This window comes from Anser brachyrhynchus, assembly GCF_964034855.1.
Source record: "Anser brachyrhynchus genome assembly, chromosome: 1".
NCBI classification, from domain to species: Eukaryota; Metazoa; Chordata; class Aves; order Anseriformes; family Anatidae; genus Anser; species Anser brachyrhynchus.
This window is the reverse complement of record NC_137694.1, coordinates 143,644,231-143,665,647: the sequence shown is the minus strand read 5'-3', so window position 1 is coordinate 143,665,647 and position 21,417 is coordinate 143,644,231. Positions and strand designations below refer to the sequence as shown.

Below are 21,417 nucleotides of genomic sequence, written 5' to 3'. Positions count from 1 at the left end.
ACCGCTGCTTGGGTTTCCCCTCAATCACCTTCTTCCCAGAAGAGGCTTGGCAGTCCTAAATTGCAGAAGTGGGATCTGCAACTGGAAGTCAGGGAGCGAAGCTGGAAGGAAAACAAGAAGTGTAATCAGCACCAAAAACATGTTGAGCATTTTTGTCCTAAGTTGCTCATCAAAAGACCTAGTATTTGAATGAGTTTGGCCAGCTGAAATATAAAAATGCTCCCTATGATGTTGTTGACAGGGAAAAAGCCATGAAATATTATTGCACAGAACTCTGAGTCAAGACCTCTAATCTGTTTTTGCAGTGTAGCCTGTAGCTTAATTACATTTGCTCCTGAGAGCGTGTACATCTTCTTATATCTTCATTATTGCACGGGCATTAATTTAATCAGAGGTAATAAATGAAACCTCTAATTACAGGCCATAACAGTTTGTTACTTTACAAGAAGAGGTGGGAAGACAAAAACACGTGGACTCGTAACCATTAACAGGCTCTTGCAATCCCGTTGTTACAGGACGTTGTAGCTGAGAATGCTCCAGCATTTCCACAACAGTCCTCGGTGCAGAAGACCTTGATAACCTTTGCCATCTCCTGGATCCTTTCAAACTCAGGTGTGTCTCGTGTTTGAATCTTTTTAATGGATCTAAGCTCAATAATTATTTTTCCAGATTCCCAGGGTCTGATATGTCTAGAAGGAAGGGTCCTTGCAGTATGGTTTCGATGGAGGCCTGCTGCCAGGAGCTGGGAGCTCCTTGTGAATGACCACGATTTCCCTTTGGGCCCTCTTGTTTCTGCCAAATTTGAAGTGGGCTTTCTGCAAGTGAGAAGCAAACATGGCCCTTTTCCAACAGGACAATGTCTGGGAGGGTGAAAAAACCTTGATGAGAAAAACCTTGCAGAGGCCTTTCAAAGCATCTTAAAAAATCCCCTCCTGTAGGGGATTTCTTGTAGTGAAGAAAGTCATTAGCTGGGCACGGGAGGCGTTTACTCAGTTGCCTAATCTATCTGATCCCTGAGTTACATCAGAGAGAATGATCCATCTTTTACTATTTCTAAAATTACTCTGGTCCCTTGGTACACTATTCAGCACAGTAAAAAAAAAAAAAAAATAAAAATCATGGTCAGCAGGATTTTCATAGTATTTAACCTTTCCTTTTCAAAAAAACATCTCTCTTACTGCCTTAGTGAATTGCTTTTTAAACACAGGAAATACATCATCTTCTTTCTTTGTGTTTAACACACTGATAATTGTGGGCAGCTATTTTGTGCTACACTTCAGTTGTCACTTTTAGCCAAGGTACACATATATCAAACACACCCAGTCTGAGCTCACAAGGCAGCTTTGAACCTTTAATCATTTCTGTTGTTTTTTTCTTAATCTGTCTCCACTAGATCTACATCGTTCATGCACTGAAGTAGTCTGAAATTAATATGATATATCAAGCATGGTCCCTTCAGACTTGGGTAGAAGAGGATTGCTATCTGCCTGGTCTGTGAGGGCGATTTGGCTCTACAACGCAGGAAATACAATCTCAATTTACGTGGAAAGCCTGGCAGTCGTAGCAGTGGGGATGGATTTCGAGGGTCCTTTCGAAGGTGACCCCGAGAGCTTAAAGGTGCTGAGTGCTTAAAACTGCTGCTGGGTGCTGACCAAGTGTGTATGCCTGCTCCTTATATCAGTGTGGCCGGGAGATAAGGTCTTTTCCATAAGTACTTTCCAGCCAAGTGCTAATACAGAGAATCTGAAGAGATGTGGTTCAGTTCTTTAGAAAAACCTCTTTCCTGCTGTCAGGGAGTCAAATGGTTTCAGCCACAGGGCTCTGGACCTCCAAATTGGCGTGTGGCTTCAAGGGGACGTGTGACTATGAAAAGTAGGTGCACTGATGCCTGCTGGCAACTGATCTACCAGAGTCGGCACCCCCCAGTGCCGTCTCAGAGGCTTCGGTACTCTCCGCAGTGGCCAGACAAATGGGAGAGCCAGACCGTTGTGGCTACTTGTTTCCTTCCCGTAGATGCACAACTCATTTTATACACACGAGGAATCTACCTCCTCCGAGCACCTTGGTGATATTCAGAAGAAAAGTTACACGTGCTTTATGGATGAAAAAGATGAACCAAAAGGGGTTAGGAAGGAAATCAGTGAAAAAAGCAAGAGGAGAAGGCAACGTTTTCCCCGTGACTTCCCTCTGCTCCCTTTGTACACTGTCTCAGACCCTCGGGAGCTATGCAGTTTACGATGCTCCCTCTGAAGCTGCAGTTTATTTCAGGTGCGATTGATTATTTGCTCCAGTGCAGTCTGAAAGGCAGACTCCCTGTCTTTTGCTATTTGTGGCTTAAATCTAGCAGTGATACGCAGCATTATAAATAAACCGAATGCAGGCCAGAAACCTCATTTTATTTCAGTTCTTTCCTTTCAGTTACATCTTAATTTATTTCTGAAGTTATTTTTTCAGCCTACTAAGCTTAAGTACCTTCGGGAAATTGAGTAATGCAGTGTGAGATAGCTCTGTTCTTTCCTAGACTGTGTAAGAAAATACACAGCAAGGTGTATATCTTCACAGCATGCTGTTTTGTGTTTAACAGTCTATCAGATGCCCATCCTCTCTGGTTTTGTTTACCTCTCCAGACACCAGCGTTATAAAACTATTGCTCCGTGTGAGATTTCAGAAGGCCCACAGGTCCAGATCCAGTTCACACAGAACGGAAACAGCCAGTGCATGACTGCAGGGCTTTCTCCACAGACACAAACCTTCCACCAGCTGTTCCCGAAGGCTCTCCAGTTAGCAGGTAGAGGCTGCGTCATTCGGTGACGAGGGACATATATGTGCGTGGGCTTTTTCCTTGCAGGTTCTTGGTTAAATAACACAATAAGCATGCTCAGCTCCTTCCCGCAACCCCTGCTGACCTCGAGGTTGCTGGCGCCGGTTCAGTGCCAAGGCGGCTGTGCTTCTGCTTCCCCATGTCTGCGGCTGCCCTTCTGCCAGAGGTTACGAGAGGCAGGAAAGAGCCCAAGGAACAGCATGTGTGAACAAACCTGGGCCGTGCCACAACAAGGGCCGGGGACTGCTCAAAACACCTGAGCTGGCAGTTTATGGCAGGTGGTGAGCGCTGTACGACTTCAGGCTGGAGTGGCTCGGGAGCATCGGCATGCTCTGCTGGCTTCCCTGAGAAAGGGAAATCTGCACGCGATGCCGTGTTGAGAAAGACGTACACTCCTATTTCCAATGTATGTGAAGTATTTATTAATGTATGTGAAGTATTTATTATGCTATATATTAAAGAGTGCTTTGATTTACTCTGTCGTCCAGGATAAGCTTTCCTTCTTCTCATCCACCTCCTTTTTTCCCTCTCCTAAGCCGTCTCTAAGAGGTTCTTTGCCAACCTCCTTCCACAGATGCCATGTGTTGGAGAAACTGCTCAGATAGAAAGCATGAGTTGTAACACTTTGATTGAACGATTGTCAGGCCGACTTTGATGTGGTTACAGAGCCTGTGGCTTTGAAGAAGTGCTGTTGGTTGGGCTCAGTATATCTCACGACGGCGTTAACGAAGGCAACGTGCGTGACATGGGATGCTGAAACACGCTGTGTAACTCTCGAGGTCTAAAGCACCTCAACGGTCAGCAGTCCTCTCGGTCCTCTTCCCGCATAGGACTCAAACCAGCGTGCTTAAAAAACAGAGCTGAATGCAAAAAAAACTCCGAAAAACAAGAATGGAAGTTAATAATCAACTATCCGAAAAGGGAAGAAATACCTCACTGGGCATTAAAACGCCAAGATTTACACGTCTTCAGGATCGTTTTGGGGGAACAGGAAACTCTTGAGCTATTCTTATCCTGAAAGAGCCTTTGAAATAACCCCTTCTTACACCCTCATGAATTTTTAAAGACTTTGTAATGTGGACGCCCATCATCTCCTCCTTTCGTTGGCCTTTATTTTTACATCCGACGAGTAGGACGCTCGCAACGCTCGCTTGCTATGGAGATGAAAACATCGCCTCACGCCGAAATCGTAAAAAAGACGCAGATCCCGCCGTGTTTACCGGATTGCGGCCAGCGACACTTTTGCCTGCTAAATATTTCCACCGGCGGCCGGACGCGAATCCACGCGCCCAGCTCCCACAGCCCAGCCACCGCTGCCTGCGCCAATCCTCTCACAGGGAACTCGGAAAATCAGATTTCCCGTAACAGCCTCCCGGGCTCCCTCAGGTGTAGGATTTTCGGCCAAATCCCCTTTCTTGGGGGGGGGGGGAGGGTGATCCCAGCTGCCCAAACGATGGATATGGAACCGGGGGTCCCCGCCCCCGGCCCCTGGGCTCCTCCTCCGGCCCCTCCCCGGCGGCCGGGCCCGCTCGGAGGCAGCCGGCGCGGCGCAGCCCGCGGGGGGCGATGTGAGAGCGGCTCTGGGGGGCGGGGGGGTGGTCTCGGAGCCGAGGGGTCCCGGACCGGGGACGGCGGGGGGGTCGCCATGTGGCTGAAGCCCGAGGAGGTGCTGCTGAAGAACGCCCTCAAGCTCTGGGTCACGCAGAAGAGCAGCGGCTACTTCGTGCTGCAGCGCCGTCGGGGGCACGGCGACGCCGGAGGGCGCTTCACGGGTACCTCGGGGCACGGCCGGGGGGCTCCGGGCACGGCCGGGGGGCTCCGGGAGGGTGCCCGGTGCCGGCGGGGCCGGGCCGGGCTGCGGGGAGGCGGGAGCGGCCTCTTTGTTGGGGCTGGGCTCGGCTCGGCGCGGCGCGGGGGGGTCCTGAGGCGCCGGTGGTGCAGCCCGTGCCTGAGGTGCTTCGGGCTTTCGGGGAGAAATCGGCACTTTTAGGGCGGTTTGGGTGTCGGGGGGGCTGGTCCGGTGTGTGCACAGGGAGTGTTTTACACGCCGAGGGAAAGAGCCTGCGTTATCAGGTCCGATTTTGGTGTTAGCGAAACCTCTCGCTGCCCCTTACACCGCCTCCTGCACTATTACTATTACTTTATATCAGTTTCGCCCAGGCGCAGCTTCCTAAAAACTTCATGTTGGCTTCCTAGGTCCCACGTTACCCCTGCATTGCTAACAAAATGCCAGCCCTGGTAGAGTGGATGGGAGCCTTAGGCAAACCCCTGCCCTCCAATTTTCCCTGGCCCCCCGCGAGGAACTCGCAGGCCACCCCCTTTTGTGATCGTAAGGGCGACGTGGATTAATTTCCAGAGTTAAAAATAACCTTTTACAGCTGCTTGATTTGGGTCCAGGGCGATCATGAGTTTCAGATCCACAACTATTAACTCCTCGTGCCCGAGCTTTCCGCGGCAGAGGCTTGCAAGCTTAAACCAAAACACACCGCTTCGCTCTCCGGTTTGCTTTCAGGTGAATCATTTTGCCGAACCTCCAGCACACAGGCTTGCACAAATCTCTTTTGGCTGGCAGAGCCGAGCCACTCCTGCCTTAGAAAACATTTTCTAAGGGAACTGTAAGTTCTGACAGTCTCTGAAACAGTTTGGAAATATCAGTATTTAAGAAGGGATTAGAAATTAGAGTCCTGTAACAAAAGAGCAAGTGTGTAGGCGCATTAAGCATAGCTGGAGGTAGGCAGCTTATTTTATTTTTTATTTTATTTTTTTCCCAATTTTTTACTTGGGACAATCAAAATGGAGACCTGTACTGAGAAACAGTCAGGCTTGGCTGGTAAGTCTGTTTCCTTTTGGTGCCGTCTCAATTCTTGCTTTACGTGAATGTAGAGGCAGCTTACTGGTACCTGCCTCCTGCCTTTCCCAGAACGACAGAGACGAAGGTCAGTGAAATATTACTGTATTTCAGAATATGGTCTGCCCAGCTGGAGAGCCATAACTTTGGTTTTGTTTGCTTTGCTGGTGAAACAAAGCTTAAGTGAGAATGTTATCTGTTTTCTTTTCCCTTCAGTAACTTGAGCCTTGGCCAATTCCAGCTAGATTTGACAGAAGGGTAGATGTTTGAAAGAGGCAAAGACCCTGTATGTTTCATGAAAACAGGTGACTCCATCAGAGAGGGTCTCAGCTCCTGCATTGAGGCTGCATATGCTCAAGCTGTGTTTCACTCAGAGTCCGTCCGGGATCAACAGGGTAAAAAAAAAAAAAAAAAAAAAAAAACAAAACAAAACACAATGAGGAGACTTAGATTTCATAAGTAGAGTGTGCAGATGGTGCTGTGGACCACCCGACATAATTTGCTTTAAGCAGAGTGAAATGGCAGTGCCAGGATTGTGCCACACCTGAGCTGCCCTTCTACTTGTTACTGCAACGTGATGTTTTCCCTGAACCTACGAGAGGACATCTGTTTTATTGCCCTATTCTCATGGTTGCATTTTTTTTTTTCTCTAGGACGCTTCTCTCTCCTTACGTGGGGCATTTTATCCATTACATAGGAGTAAGTTAGCACAGCTGCAGGGTGTATTTTATCTGGATTTAATTCCTGAAGGATGGACTAGAGGAGATCTATCACAGGAAAGTGCTTTCCTTCCATATCTGCCTTTCTTTGAGTAGTGTGTTTCACTTGGACTCTGAGCGGATGTTGGTAAGAGAGAGACTATATTTGCTGCTGTTATTTGATTTGTCTTCTAGGGCAGTTACTGAGTGTACAGCAGGTTTGCAAACAGTAGGTACAAAAAATGATGGAGGCAGTGTTTAACTGTTCATTACCTGACCGGTGCAGTTCTTTTCCTGTCTTCCCAAGGGATATGCTTTTTGAGTAAATGTTTAACTTGCCAGTTAGCCTGGATCTCTACTTGAGACCTTTGTTGGATTAGAGACTCAAGAAGGAAATTGCTAATGTTTTAGAAATACTCTGTAGAAACTGAATTATATTTTTTTAATTAGCAACTAATTTTTAATTTAATTTTAAATCAGAGTTTTTTTTTCTAAAATAATTAGCTCATTAATTTATGTTGGTAATAGCTTTGGGGTTTTTTTGGCCGTTACTGGAGACCTCCCTATATAATGACAAAAAGACTTGTCATTTAGCCACGATTAATAGGTCTAAGTTAGATGGATCTGGTACTTGCCAGTGTTGTTGGCTCCAAGGTTACATGTTAATGATAAGCTTCAGATGCCATCAGTAGTCAAATCCTTTATGGTAGAATAGTGCATGATGGCTTAGCATGTAAGTGAATCACTACTTCTGTTTTTATTGGGGGGTGTTGAAAGCTTCATTCACCTTCCTGTTTGATCAGATTCATTTTGTGCATTTTGACAGCAAAGCTGCATGTTCTGAGACTTGTTGGGAATGTTTTCATTGTGGGCACCGGATTAAGAGTAGCTTTTTACTCCTTCCAAGCAGCTAACTTTGCAGTTTGGTTACACAGTACTTCACATTGCACGCTCTTAGTATATAAAAAGCACTCAAGATCCTTCTAAGTAATTGTGAATTTTTCCTTTTATAAATAATGCTAAATAAAATTTTAAAATAAACTCTGAAGTCTGTAAACTGTTTCAAGCAGCTTTTTGTCTTCATTTTTTGAGATACAATGCTTCTTCAACTTCTTGCTTGAAATAGATTAATAAAAATTATATTTTTTTCCTGTTTTAACTTTTTTTTTTATTTTAGTTATGATATTTCCCACAGATATTCTTCCAACCTCCAACTGTTTTCATCTCAGGGCATTTTCCAAGATGGATATGGTCCTAAATGGTTTTTATTTCTCAGAAGATGAACATTTTAAAGAGAAATCTGTTTCTCCTTAAGATCTTATAAGCCCGTACAGTTCTCAACCTTAAATATCAAATAATACGCTGGCAAAAAGAGACATCTTCTGTATGTGAATATGAACCTTATTCTTTTAATAAAAATAAATGTGGTAGGCATAATAAATACACTTAAGCTATTGCCAGTGGTTGAGCAACCCCCCCATCTTTATTTTATTTTCTCTTTTAAATAGCGTTCTTGCAGGGTGCTGTTTTTCAAACTGACCTATAGAGCATATCCTGCTTGTGAGTAGAGATCTTGACTAATTACATGGTAAGAGCTCTGTTCCTTGTTTTCCCCTTGACTGGATTTTGAAATCTTAATGCACATAACAAGATGACTATTGGTAAGCTCTATGCCCTTTTTTTTTGGGGGGGGGATTAAAAAGCAAGAGATGTGTTGCTGCTTTTTCATACTCACCAGTCCAAGTAATACTGTAATTGTCTTGCATACATCAGCTTTTATTAGTCCTGTTCATCTCCCAAGGTCAGGCTAAAAAATAAATAAATCGTACATTCAGAGAAAGGCAGCAGGGAGACCACAGAAGTTGAAGGTTCCCATGGCTAAGGCAGGAATCCCATCTTGATTGTTCTCATCTATTGCACTCTTAACAGGAGAGGGTCAAAATGCAGTCAAGGCTTGGGTTTTTAATAGAGAAAGCAAATGCATTATATATATTTTTTAACCTTCTGGAGGGGTGAAAGGCAAAGCGGGTAGTTTATTAAAAGATCTGTCCTGATATAGCTCTCAAAACCGTCCATCTGCCAACATCAGGGAAAGCTGCCTTTTCAGATTAAAATATGTGTAAGATACCAAAGCATGTTGGTATCTGCGGGTAGACAAAGGTTAAATTTGAGTTCTAATTACAAAAAAAACCTTGTATTTTGGATGCAGTAGATTGAGGAAAGGAAGACGACACATCAGCCGTGTTAATAAAGGATAGTTATTAGTGCCCAACGTCTGTATTTATGACTTTGTTTTTTAAGGGTGAGCTATCTGGAACCTTGCACAAGGACAGGGGAAATGCAAATAGTTTACTGAAAGCTTGAACTCTCATCAAAATGTTATCTAGCCTTGCCCACAGCTGGAATTCAGATCGGCAGGTTTTTTCCCTCTACCCTTTCCTTTCTTATTTTTTTTTTTCCTCGTGTGTCCAGTAACATGTTATAAGCTCTTTTCCTGTGCGGGTGGCTTCTCCCCAGCAGAGTGCTTGGCCTGGGGGCTGCCTCCTGCAGCAGGGGTTGCAACGGGGAGGCCAGGCTTCATCCCGCAAAGCTCAACATTCACATTTCTCACCCCCAGCTTTGCACCGGACTCTGTCTGTGTGTGCTGCTCTGGCTCCTTCTGCCTGCCTGTTTTATCTGTATTTCAGCCTCCTTGTATTGAAGGCGAGGATGCACCTGTGTATGGAGAGGGGGATCTGGGCCCCATCTGCTTAGACCACCAGCCTGTGCAGTGCTGTAAGCCAGTCAACAGCTACAGCAGCTCTTTATTTTCCTCTTGTGGAGTCCAAATGGACCACAAAAAGACAGGAAAATCATTGAGCGTGCCTGGCAGCAGAGTTTTAGTAACGCTGTCTCGTTCCCTTTAGTGTTGTTAACACCACTCGCCAACAGTGCGAGGCATGGCTTTTTATCACAGTGCCTGGAGCAGCGTCCCGTGTCAGGTAATTTATGGAGCTGTGAGCTTGCGTGTCCCAATTCCTGTAGGTTTTCAGGTAGAAAGCCCTTTCCATTCACACTTGTTGCAAGGAGAGAAGCGAGGCCTTTGGCCGGGCTTGCTGCGAGTGCGGCCTGCGTCGCCATGGCGCAAGAGCCAAGCCAGGCCGTGCTCTTGCCCAGCACGCAGGCTGGGGACGGCGATTAAAGCATGTACTTCCATTCATTTCTGTGTTCAAGATTTAAAAATAAAGTAATAATAAAAAAAGGAAGATGAAAAATTACATCGTGGCAGTGTTTGATATGACAGAGCACAGACAGAAAGTAACTGAAGGGCTCAAGTGCTCATGTTTCCCTGGGTTAATAACTGCTCGGAGCAGTAGGCCATTACGCTGAAATTTCTTACGTGCTTACACGAATAAGTTGTGTAGCTTTTATTTTGGAGGGTGGAAGAAAGCCTCTTGAGAGATGCTCTGTCTGGAAGCTGCATTGTATCAAAACCTGTTTATATAATTTAGCAGAATCCAACAAGACAATGTCCGGTGTCAAGCCAAGGCGTTAAGCCAGTTGGTGGCCTTCACAACTCGTGGTGCTCTTATCTAACATAAACATAGCTTTTAGGGAGGCCTGAGTGAAAGTAACAACCTGCTAAACACCTGTGGTTTGAACTTTAAAATCGTATCAAGATGTAGAGAAGGCCCCAGATGTTTCTGCTGGGAGCAGCCACCTTGGCAAGCAGCAGCTCCCTACCCAGTGTCCTGGGCTGTGTCCAGCCTCTACGGGATGAGTGGGCGCCCTGCCAAGATGCAGGAGATCAGGGTGAAGATGTGCCAAGGGGATCCTCAGGGCATCTCAGCTCCTAGTTTTGCCATGGGCAAGAAACTACCCTTCTGATACAGATGCTTTTTTTTTCCTCTCCTTTTTTTCCCACCTCCAAATTCTCATGCCTGAGCAGCTGAGAGTGCCACTTGTAGCTATTAACTCTCAGTGCAAAGCTGCGTCTGCTGGGAAGCAACCTGCACCATTAGCTCCTTCCACGTCTTTGTAAGACCTTCATCCTGTTGAGTAGGGTATGTGTTTTGCCAAGCTGCTGCTTTTGTTTCCCAGGCTTCTTTTTCTTGCAGCCTGCATGTTTCTGATGGGGGAACAGAGGTAGTGAGCAGCAGTAAAAGGCAGTGCTGAGCTCCCGAGGATGCATTCAGAGGCATGCATCATGCTTTATAGCTTTGTGCTGGGGTGAGAGCCTGTCGGTGTAGTCGTAAATCCTTGAATCCAGCATCGGTGGTGGTTGTGTCTAACAAAAATAACCCAGCTTGATTCAATAAAGAGAGCAAGTACTTAACACAGGTCTTTGACATAATATAGGTAAGTGTAGCTGCAGACTGCTCTTCTGAGTGGTCCTCCAGAGCAGCCACCAGTCATCACAGTCCCCAGAGACATCCTGATGTTATCGTTTTTCCGACAAAGCCCCAGCTGCCTGCAGCTTCTGCTCCAGCCGAGAGGAACACCCGCTGGGGAGGAGCTGGGCATCTCCGCAGGAGGATTTGGGTCCGGGTGCTATGACGATCCTCTGCCCATTTTCTCTGGAGGCCTTGATTTGGCAGATAAACTAAAGCATGCCTGTCCAGCTGTGCTGGTTTCCAGTACAACGGAAACCTCAAGTCTTTTTTTTTTTCAAGCAGACCAAGGAGAGCTGGAAGGGCACTTTTCTCTCTGCTTCAAATTTTGGCAGTGGCCTGTTTGCTTGTAGGGTGGCTAAAACCGTTACTGAAAATGCTGAAAGTGCAGGTTGGACCCTAGCTGCTGTGTGACCTGTCTGGTTTTAGGAGGGTGGGTGTAAGCACCTGCTTTTGGGGAGGTTCAGGGCTGTGGCGCATGGGTGGAAGAGGTGCCTCCTTGCCACGTGCATGCTGCACCCTACATTTTAAAAGCACTGTCAAAGTTTCTTACCAGCCAACTGGAGATCCTGTGTATTACTTTGCCTTTGAACTACACTGTATGTCACCCCATGCTTTGTGATGGATGGCAGAGTTTGTGGTAAGCAAATGGCTTTGGGGACCAGGACCTCAAGGGTAACATTGGACAGTATGGTGATGTTGCTATCTTCCTTGTGACTTAGCCTTCAATTTAACTCTGATTTATTTATTTATTTATTTATTTTTGCAAATAAATAGTAGTGGCTTTGCTCTTTTGCCTGATTTTTTTGAGGACTTTATTAATATATGGGTCCTAGCCTCCTAAATGATCAGTCTTACTGCTGAAGTGACCACTCCATGTATGGGAAGGCATTTGAGTAGTTCTGAAAAATTTCACTGTAAGGTTTTAAAAGTATGATGCAGGTATGCACAAATGGTCTCCTTGTGGGAGGGTGGTCTCCTTGTGTGGGATGGTACCTATACTTGTGTGATGTTCAGCTAGGCATAACTGTTAGTGTCTTGGGTTGTCTCTTAAGCATTGTCCTAAAACATGGAAGTAATAGATATTTTGTATCTACAGGGCCTTATATTTTATATCTATGTATCTTGTATTTTATATCTATAGGGCCTTTGTATCTACAGGGCCTTATAGCAGTCTTCCAGTGCCTAAAGGGGGCCTGTAAGAGGGATGGGGAGGGACTCTTTGTCAGGGAGTGTAGCAATAGGACAAGGGATAACGGCTTCAAACTAAAAAAGGGTAGATTTAGATTAGATATTAAGAATAAATTCTTCCCTATGAGGGCGGTGAGGCCCTGGCACAGGCTGCCCAGAGAAGCTGTGGGTGCCCCATCCCTGGAGGTGTTCAAGGCCAGGCTGGATGGGGCTTTGGGCAGCCTGGGCTGGTGGGAGGTGTCCCTGCCCATGGCAGGAACGTAGAATTAGATGATCTTTAAGGTCCCTTCCAAAACAAACCATTCTGTGATTCTGTGATTTTTTTCGTAAACCAGTTCCAGTTAGATTAATTTACTGTATGCATGTTTCTTTGTCTAGATTAGTTATGGGCATGACGTGGAATAGCTTGTAATGGGATCTCTTATCTTTCTGTGGGGGTATAAGGAAATGTGTCTTTAAAGATGAAAAGAAGTGTGAAGCACTTTTGTTGATGCATTTGAGAACCAGTTCTTTATAAAATAACCTTGACTTTTTTTTTTTTTCTGTGAAAAAATGCTCAAGTTTGTTCTACATCACTCAGTTGGTATTTACTTGGATAGCAGAATCTGATTATACGGTGCACGAAATCCTGCTGGCATTCCATTTAGTTACAGATTGACCTCTGTACAAGGGAGACAGTACCTGCCTATTACAGAATGGGAAAGGAATCCACTTGCTAATTTTTAAATTTGAGTTTATTTAAGTTTTTCAGTTTTGATTGGTAGGCTTGCTTCTGAAAAAATATAGGCAGGTGTTGCCTCTGTCTGAAATCCAGCTTTCAGCCGAAGCGATCGATATATTGAGGCAAAACATGTCATTTCAATAAAGGTATTTCCTTTTCCACTTCTGCCCCCTCCTCCATATTTTTATAAGCATACATTAAGCCTGAGATTTACGTAGGAATTTTATCCTGGGAGTGTTCTTTAGGTGTGACGTTCCTTGCACGTTTTGAGGGATCTGAGATGTTTTCTTGGTACTTGTTAGCAGACGTCCTTTCAAACCAGTGTCTGCAGCTTCCCGAAATGCAGTCCATACACAGTTAACTGCTTCCCTGAAATAGCTCTGCGTCTTGGGAGGTCAAAAAGTTGACGAGAAGTTGGTAGAGTGGCATGCAAGGGGAAAGAGGTACTTGGAAGTTTAAGTTCCTGCCACAAGCCTTCTCCCACAAAACAAAAATCAATGGGAGCTTTGGGGAAGAAACCCGTGTAGCAGTCTTTCTCCCCTTTTGCCCTCTGCTTCTGAATCCTTTTAGTTTTTGACTGCCCTATAGATGTAACGGGTTGCACTGTCACTTGTGATAGAGATCTGCTTCACCCTAGCTGAAGGCATACTAAGGTATCAGCAAGCACACCAGAAAAAAAACTTCGTATAATTTATATCTATCTGTGAGCAAGAGACCCTTTATATATCTTATAAGAGACCCTTCCATGGAAGAAGCTATTAGGACACTGTTTGAGAAAGGTGCTTGCCCACATGATAGGTATTTTTCAAAGCATGTTTCAAAGTCTCGGTGTATTGTGTCAAGTTTCTTGCGTGTTTGTCCAGGGATTTTTTGGTTGTTTAATGCTTCTGGGTGACTCCAAGTGAACAGGAGACAGCTCACACTTAAAAAATTTTGCCTCTAGTTTTAGTCATTTTCATTCTACTTCAGTTTCCACTAAATTATGGTCAGCCTGGGTGTATTAATTAGTGTTAAATCCTTTTTATGCCCTTGCAAATGCTCTCTTGGAAGGTCTTGTTCCCCCACTCTGCTTCTCTCAGTCTCTCCTTTATGTTTTGTCACTCGTACATCAATTTCACACGGGGCTGACCTGCTGTAGAAGTGTGGATGCTAAACTGTAGTCACGAGGCTGTACTGAACAAGCTTGCTGCTTGGGCTCTATTCTGGATGCAGAAGCAGCAGAATAGCACAGACCTTGGTTCGTCCTTTAGCTATGGGTAGTTTACGCAAGGGACATGATTTTTTATTTGCATGGTTCTTGGTTGAAGGAGGAAGCTTTTTCTTTTTTTTTTGGTAATAGTTGATAAGCAAGATGGAAATTGTAAGCAGAAGTCAACAATGAGAAGAGGAATTGGTTTTTCTTGTCAGTTATTCAGGAACAGAAAAGGGAATTAATTTTGCACAGGCTAAGAAGTAAAAACAAATTTTGCAGCTCCTTCTGACTTTGATGCATTTTTTCGTAATTTCTGAAGACAAGTTCTTCACGAATCAGATGTTCATTAAGTGTTCTTATAGGATTTTCATAGCACTAAGTATTAGTTGACTTTTTTCAGTGACTTTAGTGAAATTAAAAAGAAATCTTTCTCCTAGATCTGTCATCAGGGGAAATCATGAACAGCATTTTGTAAGTTTCTTTTTCTTTCTTGTAATGTCTCAAGTCTTTTGAAATTTGGAAGGTAAACCATAGGTTTGTGCTCTGCATCCTTTGATGCTCTCCTACAGGCTTTCATCCAGCTATTTGGAAGACTGATGCTGTGTTTTCTGTGAGCACGAATAATTTGCTACCTTTTATACTTGGATGATTTCTTTTGTCTTGCAGTTACAGAAGGGCATGTGGCATTTTCTGGTATCATATAAAGTGTTAGTCACCAAATTCCGGTCTCCACTTTGAACAGATGGGTGTTATATCTCGATGAGCATTTAGCTGAGAAGCGAGTTGTTGCTGAGTATCTCACGGTATACTTTTAAAACGTTTTCGTGTCCAACGTCTGCCTGGCTTTGAAGGCATGAACAGGGTGTGTAAATGCAAGGAGGAAGTAGGTGATGTAATCATCTTTGCTTTTGGAAGGTTTTTGATGCCATTCCATGTGCGACTTTTATACCTCCAAGACCAGAAAGTGGTAACACTGCTGCTTTGTTGTGCTGGGCTCAAATTAATTACCAGTGGCTTGTTGTCCAAGTGAGGAGGCATTTCAGACGAGGCCTTTGTAGGTCTCATTTTATTGTTTCCATTAATCACTTAGATAATGGGCTGGTTGAATGCAATTATAAAAACTGAAAGTGACGCCAAGGGCTGGCAAAACTTCTGGCCGGTTCATTTGGTGTTGGATCGATGGCGAAGGAACAAAAATACGGCTGTAAATACAGCATTTAGCTTGGAAAAAAATAAAACATGCAAAGAAAAAGTGCAGTATTGCAGAAACGTTGTAGATACAACGAATCAATTTTTGTAAGTGATGGAAGCCAATAACCAGTGCTGAGTTACTTTAATATGCCAGCTTGCAAATCGTGGCACTTGAATGACTTTTCCGTGCATACCTTGGTTCTGCCTGCTGGAGGAGGGGAGGGGAAAGGCCAGCAACTCCAGCTGGCCTCCGGACTGGGAGTCTGCTGGGTGGTTGCAATTGCTCCAACTCTCAGAAATTAGTTTACCACTCTGTAAGTCAAGTGCCAGTTTGCACTGGGATACGGCTGCGAGCTTCCTTGGATACAGTTACGGGCATGCAAGATACAGGAGACGGTTTGTACTCTTTGTACAGCATCACGTCCAGTTCTGAGCGTCACACTTAGAGATAAGCTCAGGAACAATGAGCTGGTTCACAAACATGACCCGTAAGGAAGACGTGAGGCAATTGGGGTTTCTTTAGAACAAGAGAAAGCATTAAACAGCGGGGAACGATGTTGATGCTTTTCCAGTATGTCAAGTATTAACATAAAAAACATCCGTGGCCAATTACTCTCCGTGTTCCGGGGAGCAGGATTCATTTCCAGCGAGACAGTTTAGGATTGTGGTGGTTGCCTTGTTTGTTTGTTTTTGCTGTAAGAATACCTAATGACAGTAGTGGAAGAGGCTTGCTGGGGAGGTGGTTGCATCTTGGTCGTGGGAGGTTTTGAAGAACAGGTTAGACAAACGCGATTTCTGGCACAGGTGCATTTATCCAGCTCCAGAGCAGGGGCTGGCACGGTAACCTCTCAGGTTCCCCCAGGTATTCGCTGCAGTTCTGTGACTGTATATACACACACAGGAGGCAAAACCGGAAACGCAAAATTGCTTGTTCTGATTTTGATCTTCTGATCTGGTTTGCCTCTTGCCTTTTGAGCCTGTGTGAATTGCCACACAAACCAGGGAAAGAACTGCTGTTGTCAAGTTCTCTATTTTAATTTTCTGGTTTTAGATGCGAAAAGACTCGAGGACTGCAGTACTGACGGCAGCGAAAGTTGGCTCTAATTCTGTTTTTTCTCCCCCTTTTTCTTTGTGCGTGGCTGCAGGTCGCCTGGTGGGTGCCCTGGATGCCGTGCTGGATTCTAACGCGCGCGTCGCGCCCTTCCGAATTTTACTGCAAGTCCCAGGCTCGCAGGTTTACTCTGCCATTGCTTGTGGTGAGTTATTGAACGGATCAGAAGTTTACTGGGCCATAGCTATTGGTGAGTCACATACGAAAAAACCCGAACTGATTCTGAGCATGCTCAGCACCTGCATGTCCAAGAAGCTCAAGGTAACCCCGGCTGGTCATGTGCGGGTGTGAAGCTCTTGGCTATAGCTCGTTTAACAGCCAAATTAACCTTTGGTTAGAATCCTAGGTATTCATCATGAGAAAACATTAACTGGTAAAATGAAGTTTCAATAGAAAGCTTGTTTAGGTGAGGGTGTTTGCGTTAATCTTCTGTCTGTTGCAAAGTGGTGTGGTTCTGCTCGTATGCGTATCTTTTTGTATGGCAGTGAAAGTTCCTTACAGCAAGAAGCTATTTAGTCTTGCCTTTCATCAGTCTTGTCTTTTGCTTGCTAACTGTGAAATGTCTTGCAACATTTGATTATAATCAAGTGTAACTGGAACACTTAGAAGATCTTACATGAGGTAGGTGATAAATGAAGTTGGCAAGGGAGAATGTCTAACTGCTGGGTTTGTTGTGCACTAATTCCTTTTCTGCAGCTTTTGAAAGTCAAACCCATCTTCAGGAAATTGATGTGGATGGGAATTGCAGCAACCTTACTGGGACATGTTAAAAACCAACCGAGTGAACTTCTTAAAGTCCTTGTTTGACCAGCTTGCAGTTCTCATCCCTTCTTCAGTCTATAAAATCCTAGCATTGAAATTTACAGCAGGTTTTCCTTTCCTTTCTTGCATGGATCAAGACATGAAATAGTTAGTTAATATACATGCTGACATGTCGTTGATGCTGTTTGGCACAGTAGTCCTTTCAAATGATAGGGGCAATCTGTGTATCCTGCCTCCTGCCCCTGTACAAGCTCATTTAACATTTGTTCCTTGGTCCTAGCAGAGATCCCTCTGCATTTCCCCATTGATACTGGGATTTTTCTCCTGTGCCTGTGTGAAGAAGATTACTTAGTTTGCTTACTCTGTTTCTGTTGTGGCTAGGTTTTCTTGGTTCTGCAATTGCTTGGTGCTTTATATCCCCACCCCTTGCCCCCTTATTTTGTTTATTTTTTTAAATAATGCTACCTCTTGGAGAAATTTAAGAGCTTCACGCTCTTCTGGTCTTCTGATGAAGCTGGTTGGCTTTCATTGTGAAAGTAAGTGTTGCTGTCAAGGGCTTCTTAATCATTTGAATGTATATAATATTCCTTTCAGGGACTGATCCTAGCCCTATCCACACTCTTCTTGCCCAGAGCTTTTTTATATCGAAGGAACTACAAATCAAAAGCCTGCCTGGCTGGAATGGTTAAGGATTTTGCTGAGATGAACTTATTTGATTAATGTTTTCTAAAATTCTCTTTTGCCCTCTTAAATGAATACTCACCACTGAGAAAACAAGATTTACGGTAATGGAGTGGAAGGCAGAGGGATCTGTTTTGTATGCCGTAAGGGCATGACATGTACACCGCTGCCAGAGCTGCACAGAAATTAAGAACCATGATAGCTGGAGCTGTTTCTGAATAATATCTCTGTTTTGAAACCCTGACGTGAGCATCCAGGGGAGAACGGGCTTTGGCAACAGCAGTTGGAGGAACAGCGTGACCTGACCCTTTTCTTAGAAAGCTGGAGCTCCGCACGGGACTTTTCCTCTCCCTGAGGGCCTGCAGGAGCCCCAGCACAGAAGTGGCCATCGCTGCTTGCCCAGCTCTTTGCTTTGCGTAAACACAGTGTTAGGGTCTTGTTATTGGATTTGGAAGGAACAGCGAGTCAAATTAAGTTCCTGCTATGTAGCAAAGACAAGGAGCAGCTCTAGCAACTCCTTCCCGTCTCCCGGTGTAACTGCATTAGGGATAGCCATCATGTCATTAGGCAGTTAATTAAAACGACATTTTCCAATTGGATGTTGGTGCTCCTGTGTTCCAGGAGCTGCAGACTGAAATGATAATTAATGCGTAAGGGTCATATCTGTGTTACAGACTCTTTCAAATCTCTGAGGGCTGCTAGGAAGTCTGATCCATGCCCAGCACGCTTGTTCTGGCAGAGCTGTTTCAGCCCAGATGGTTAATCATCCTACACCAGCAAGGGGAAACAAAACCCTTAACCTCAGCCCTCGTGCAGATCCTCTTAGGTCTTTCCTTTCAGAAGGCTTGTGGGCAAAAGAGAACTACAAAAAACAGACAAGTGAAGTAGCATTTAGGAGAGGGGGAGCAAGGGATTGCTGACAGGTGGGTTTAAAGAAGGGAATACGAGGAGTTGAGGCGATGGTTAGACTGAATACACGTTTGGTACGGACACATAAAGGAGGTGCAGAAAAGGTGGAACAAAATGCTGTGCAGAGCATTGGCATGGGCAGAGGAATAAGGAGGAGATTGTCAAGGCTTGGGTGAAATCACAGGATAACTTTAAGTGTAAGCCAAGAAGTGTAAATTACAAATAAAGAAGGGACCCAAACAGTTGAGGAGCTAGCCTGACCAAATAAAAGGGACGAAGAGATCTTTCAGCATTTGATCACAACTTGTGGAGGTACCTGAAGGCAGGCAGGAAAGAGAGCAGTAGCCTCAGTGGGGGACAACCCCTGCCACTGGGGATGCTACAGTGAAAGATGTCTTATTTCTTATTTCCCAAGAGATAACCCACCAGCCCTCCCATACAGTTGGTATCTTTCAGGTAGCCCAGACATAGAGAAGCAACTCAGTATTTTCTTTGTGCAGCCATTTCAATACAGAACAACTGTTTCTGGTGTCCTTAACAATTGGTATAATCTGATTTCCTTACAAAAAGGCCATTTAAGTGTCTCTTCTTTCTTGATTTTTTTTTTTTTAAATCTAACCTTGATTAATGATATTTATGAAGTTCCATCGCAAGACCTTCCTGTCAAGGAAGTTAAAGCTTGGAAAGTTTCCCTGCCACTTGGCATTCTTTATGGAAAATGGAGCAGAGGAGGGTGGAAAATTCTTAGCTAAATTTATCATTTTGTGTTGTGAAGCAATGTGATGCATCCCCGATGTACACACAAATCAAATTTCAAGATAATAGGCCTTCTATCTGAGAGGCATTTTATAATTATATTCCTCTGTATTTTTTATGCCTCTTACGTCAAACTAATTTTCTCCTTTCTTCCACTAATAAGACATAAGAAAAAACAACTTTGGCTGCCTTTACTTTTTTTCCCATATAATATTTAACCACTGACCAGTAAGAGCTAGGGTGCTCAGATTTTCCCTTAATTGTCCTCGGTGTTGCCTCTCTTGCGCTAACTTTTCTGTCATAATGAGATGCAGCAGCAGTTCAGGTTCAAGCAGAAGCAACCAAAGTAAATAGGCAATGACTGAAATAGTGTTTCTGGACTTAGGGTGAACACATGAAATTGGAAAATCCCTATTTTTCAGAGATTTTCTCTTCACTGTTTTTCTCCCCAAAACTGTAAAATTGTGCTCTTGCAGACGTTCTAGGTGTTCTTGACCCAAACTCCTTTATTTTCAGATGTTTAATTATTATAGAAAACTTTTCAGATAGGATGCAAATTATGACTATGTCATGTGTCCATGCATGTGTGGCAGCTGTGTGTGTGCACGTCCATACAAAGGGAGGGAGAAAGGAAGATCAGGGACTTTCGGGAACAATACATAAAGCAGCAGTTTACGGTGGCTGCTTGAGGAATGCCATGTCAAAATAAGCTGTATTCTAACAGTAAGAGGTTTTGCTGGTTTTTCTGCTTTGACTTTTAATGCAGCGTTTGCTGGCTGAGAACGTTTGAGAAGATAAAACTAAAAAGCACTAGAACTAAATTCCTAAAACAATAAGGTTTCTGTTTTTCTCTGGCTATACTGTTACAAATTAGACCTTTTTGACCTGTTTGCTACTAAGAGTTTTGAGGTTGAAAGTTCAGTTTCTCATGTTCTCTTACAAAATAGTACATTTTTTTACTTCTTTTTTTTCTTCCTTTGATTTTATTTTATAGGATGAGTTTCAATGCGTTACTTTTAACCTTTCTAGGTGCCACTGCAGAGGAGATAAATCAGCACTGGGAATGGCTGGAACAAAACTTGCTCCATACTTTGTCTGTTTTTGACAATAAAGAAGATATTGTTAGTTTTGTCAAAGGGAAAGTAAAGGTAAGGAAACTGCCTAGCCCAACTACTTGTGGTGTTTTAGAAATAATGTCAGGAAGTTATTGTCATTCATCTTTGCTTTTGTCCATCTGAATATTGTTTTTTTTTTTTTTTGTGTGCTGACCTAGCTATTGTGTTCATCCCAAATGCAATTAATCATCAAAAGCCTCTACTTTTCTCCTTCACGTTTGATTTTTATCAATGATCTCACTGATTTGTTTCCAGGCAGACTTGTATAAAGCAGGGAAGTGTTTATACCACTGCATTTTCACACAGTGATTATAGAGGCAGCAGCTTCTTGTAGAGCAAGGACTCTTAAATCTTCTTTTGGCCACGTCTTACCATTGGCATCACAGTGCCAGCTGTGCCTCCACGGGGAGCAGGAGGACCTCCCATCTGAGCAGGCACCTCACCCACGATGTGACTTGTAAACCCAGTTCATCTTGATCTGATGTGGGGTGAAAAATACCTTTTCTGTCGTGCAGTCAAAAGGATACCAGATGTATGGCCAGTTTCTGTGCAGTGGTTAGAGATAGGTTATAACTTGTTTTTCTGCATGACACTTGGACCTGATGTGGCCGGCATCCTTGCATCTCCACTCACATTTCCTTGGAAGCTGCATGATCTCAAAACTGAACTGTCTAGTTTAGACTTTATCACTCCCCGTCCCTTTACAGCTTCACTGCTCTTCTCTTCCCTGTAAGAGGCTGTGGTGTGCAGGTGAGCTTTCTTCAGCATCCACTTTCAGCTCCTTCACCTCTTCAGAACATTGTTAGCCAAAGTGTCTGACCCATTCGTGAATGGTGAGGTTGTCCCCACTGCACAGGGACAGCTGGTCCCTCATGCAGAGGTGGCCTCTGCCCAGCAAGCTGGAGCTGGGAGGCTGCTGTGCCACTCTCCTCTCGGACTCTCTTCCCAAGGGTTTGGCACAGAAATTGTTACGGGCTTCACAGGGTGTTGGTGTTGTGGATGGGGACTGCGCCGAGGCTGCTGGCTAGCTGCTTAGTGCCTGAGTGCGCAT

At 44.3% G+C, this 21,417-nt stretch overlaps 1 protein-coding gene across 4 annotated transcripts in view; it reads left to right on the top strand.

Moving 5' to 3' along the window:
* Positions 1–4,347: 4,347 nt before the first annotated feature.
* TBC1D8 (TBC1 domain family member 8) overlaps positions 4,348–21,417 on the top strand; it is a 48,541-nt gene continuing 31,471 nt past the window's right edge. For 2 of the 4 annotated variants that reach the window (XM_080601541.1, XM_080601540.1), the window contains exons 1-3: positions 4,348–4,593; positions 16,178–16,288; positions 20,281–20,399. In XM_080601541.1, the coding sequence (XP_080457667.1) occupies positions 4,467–4,593; positions 16,178–16,288; positions 20,281–20,399 (357 nt within the window). In that variant the 5' untranslated portion in view covers positions 4,348–4,466. Of the gene's footprint in view, positions 4,594–16,177; positions 16,334–20,280; positions 20,400–21,417 lie in introns of all 4 variants that reach the window. The other 2 variants (XM_080601539.1, XM_080601538.1) reach the window with 1 other exon arrangement.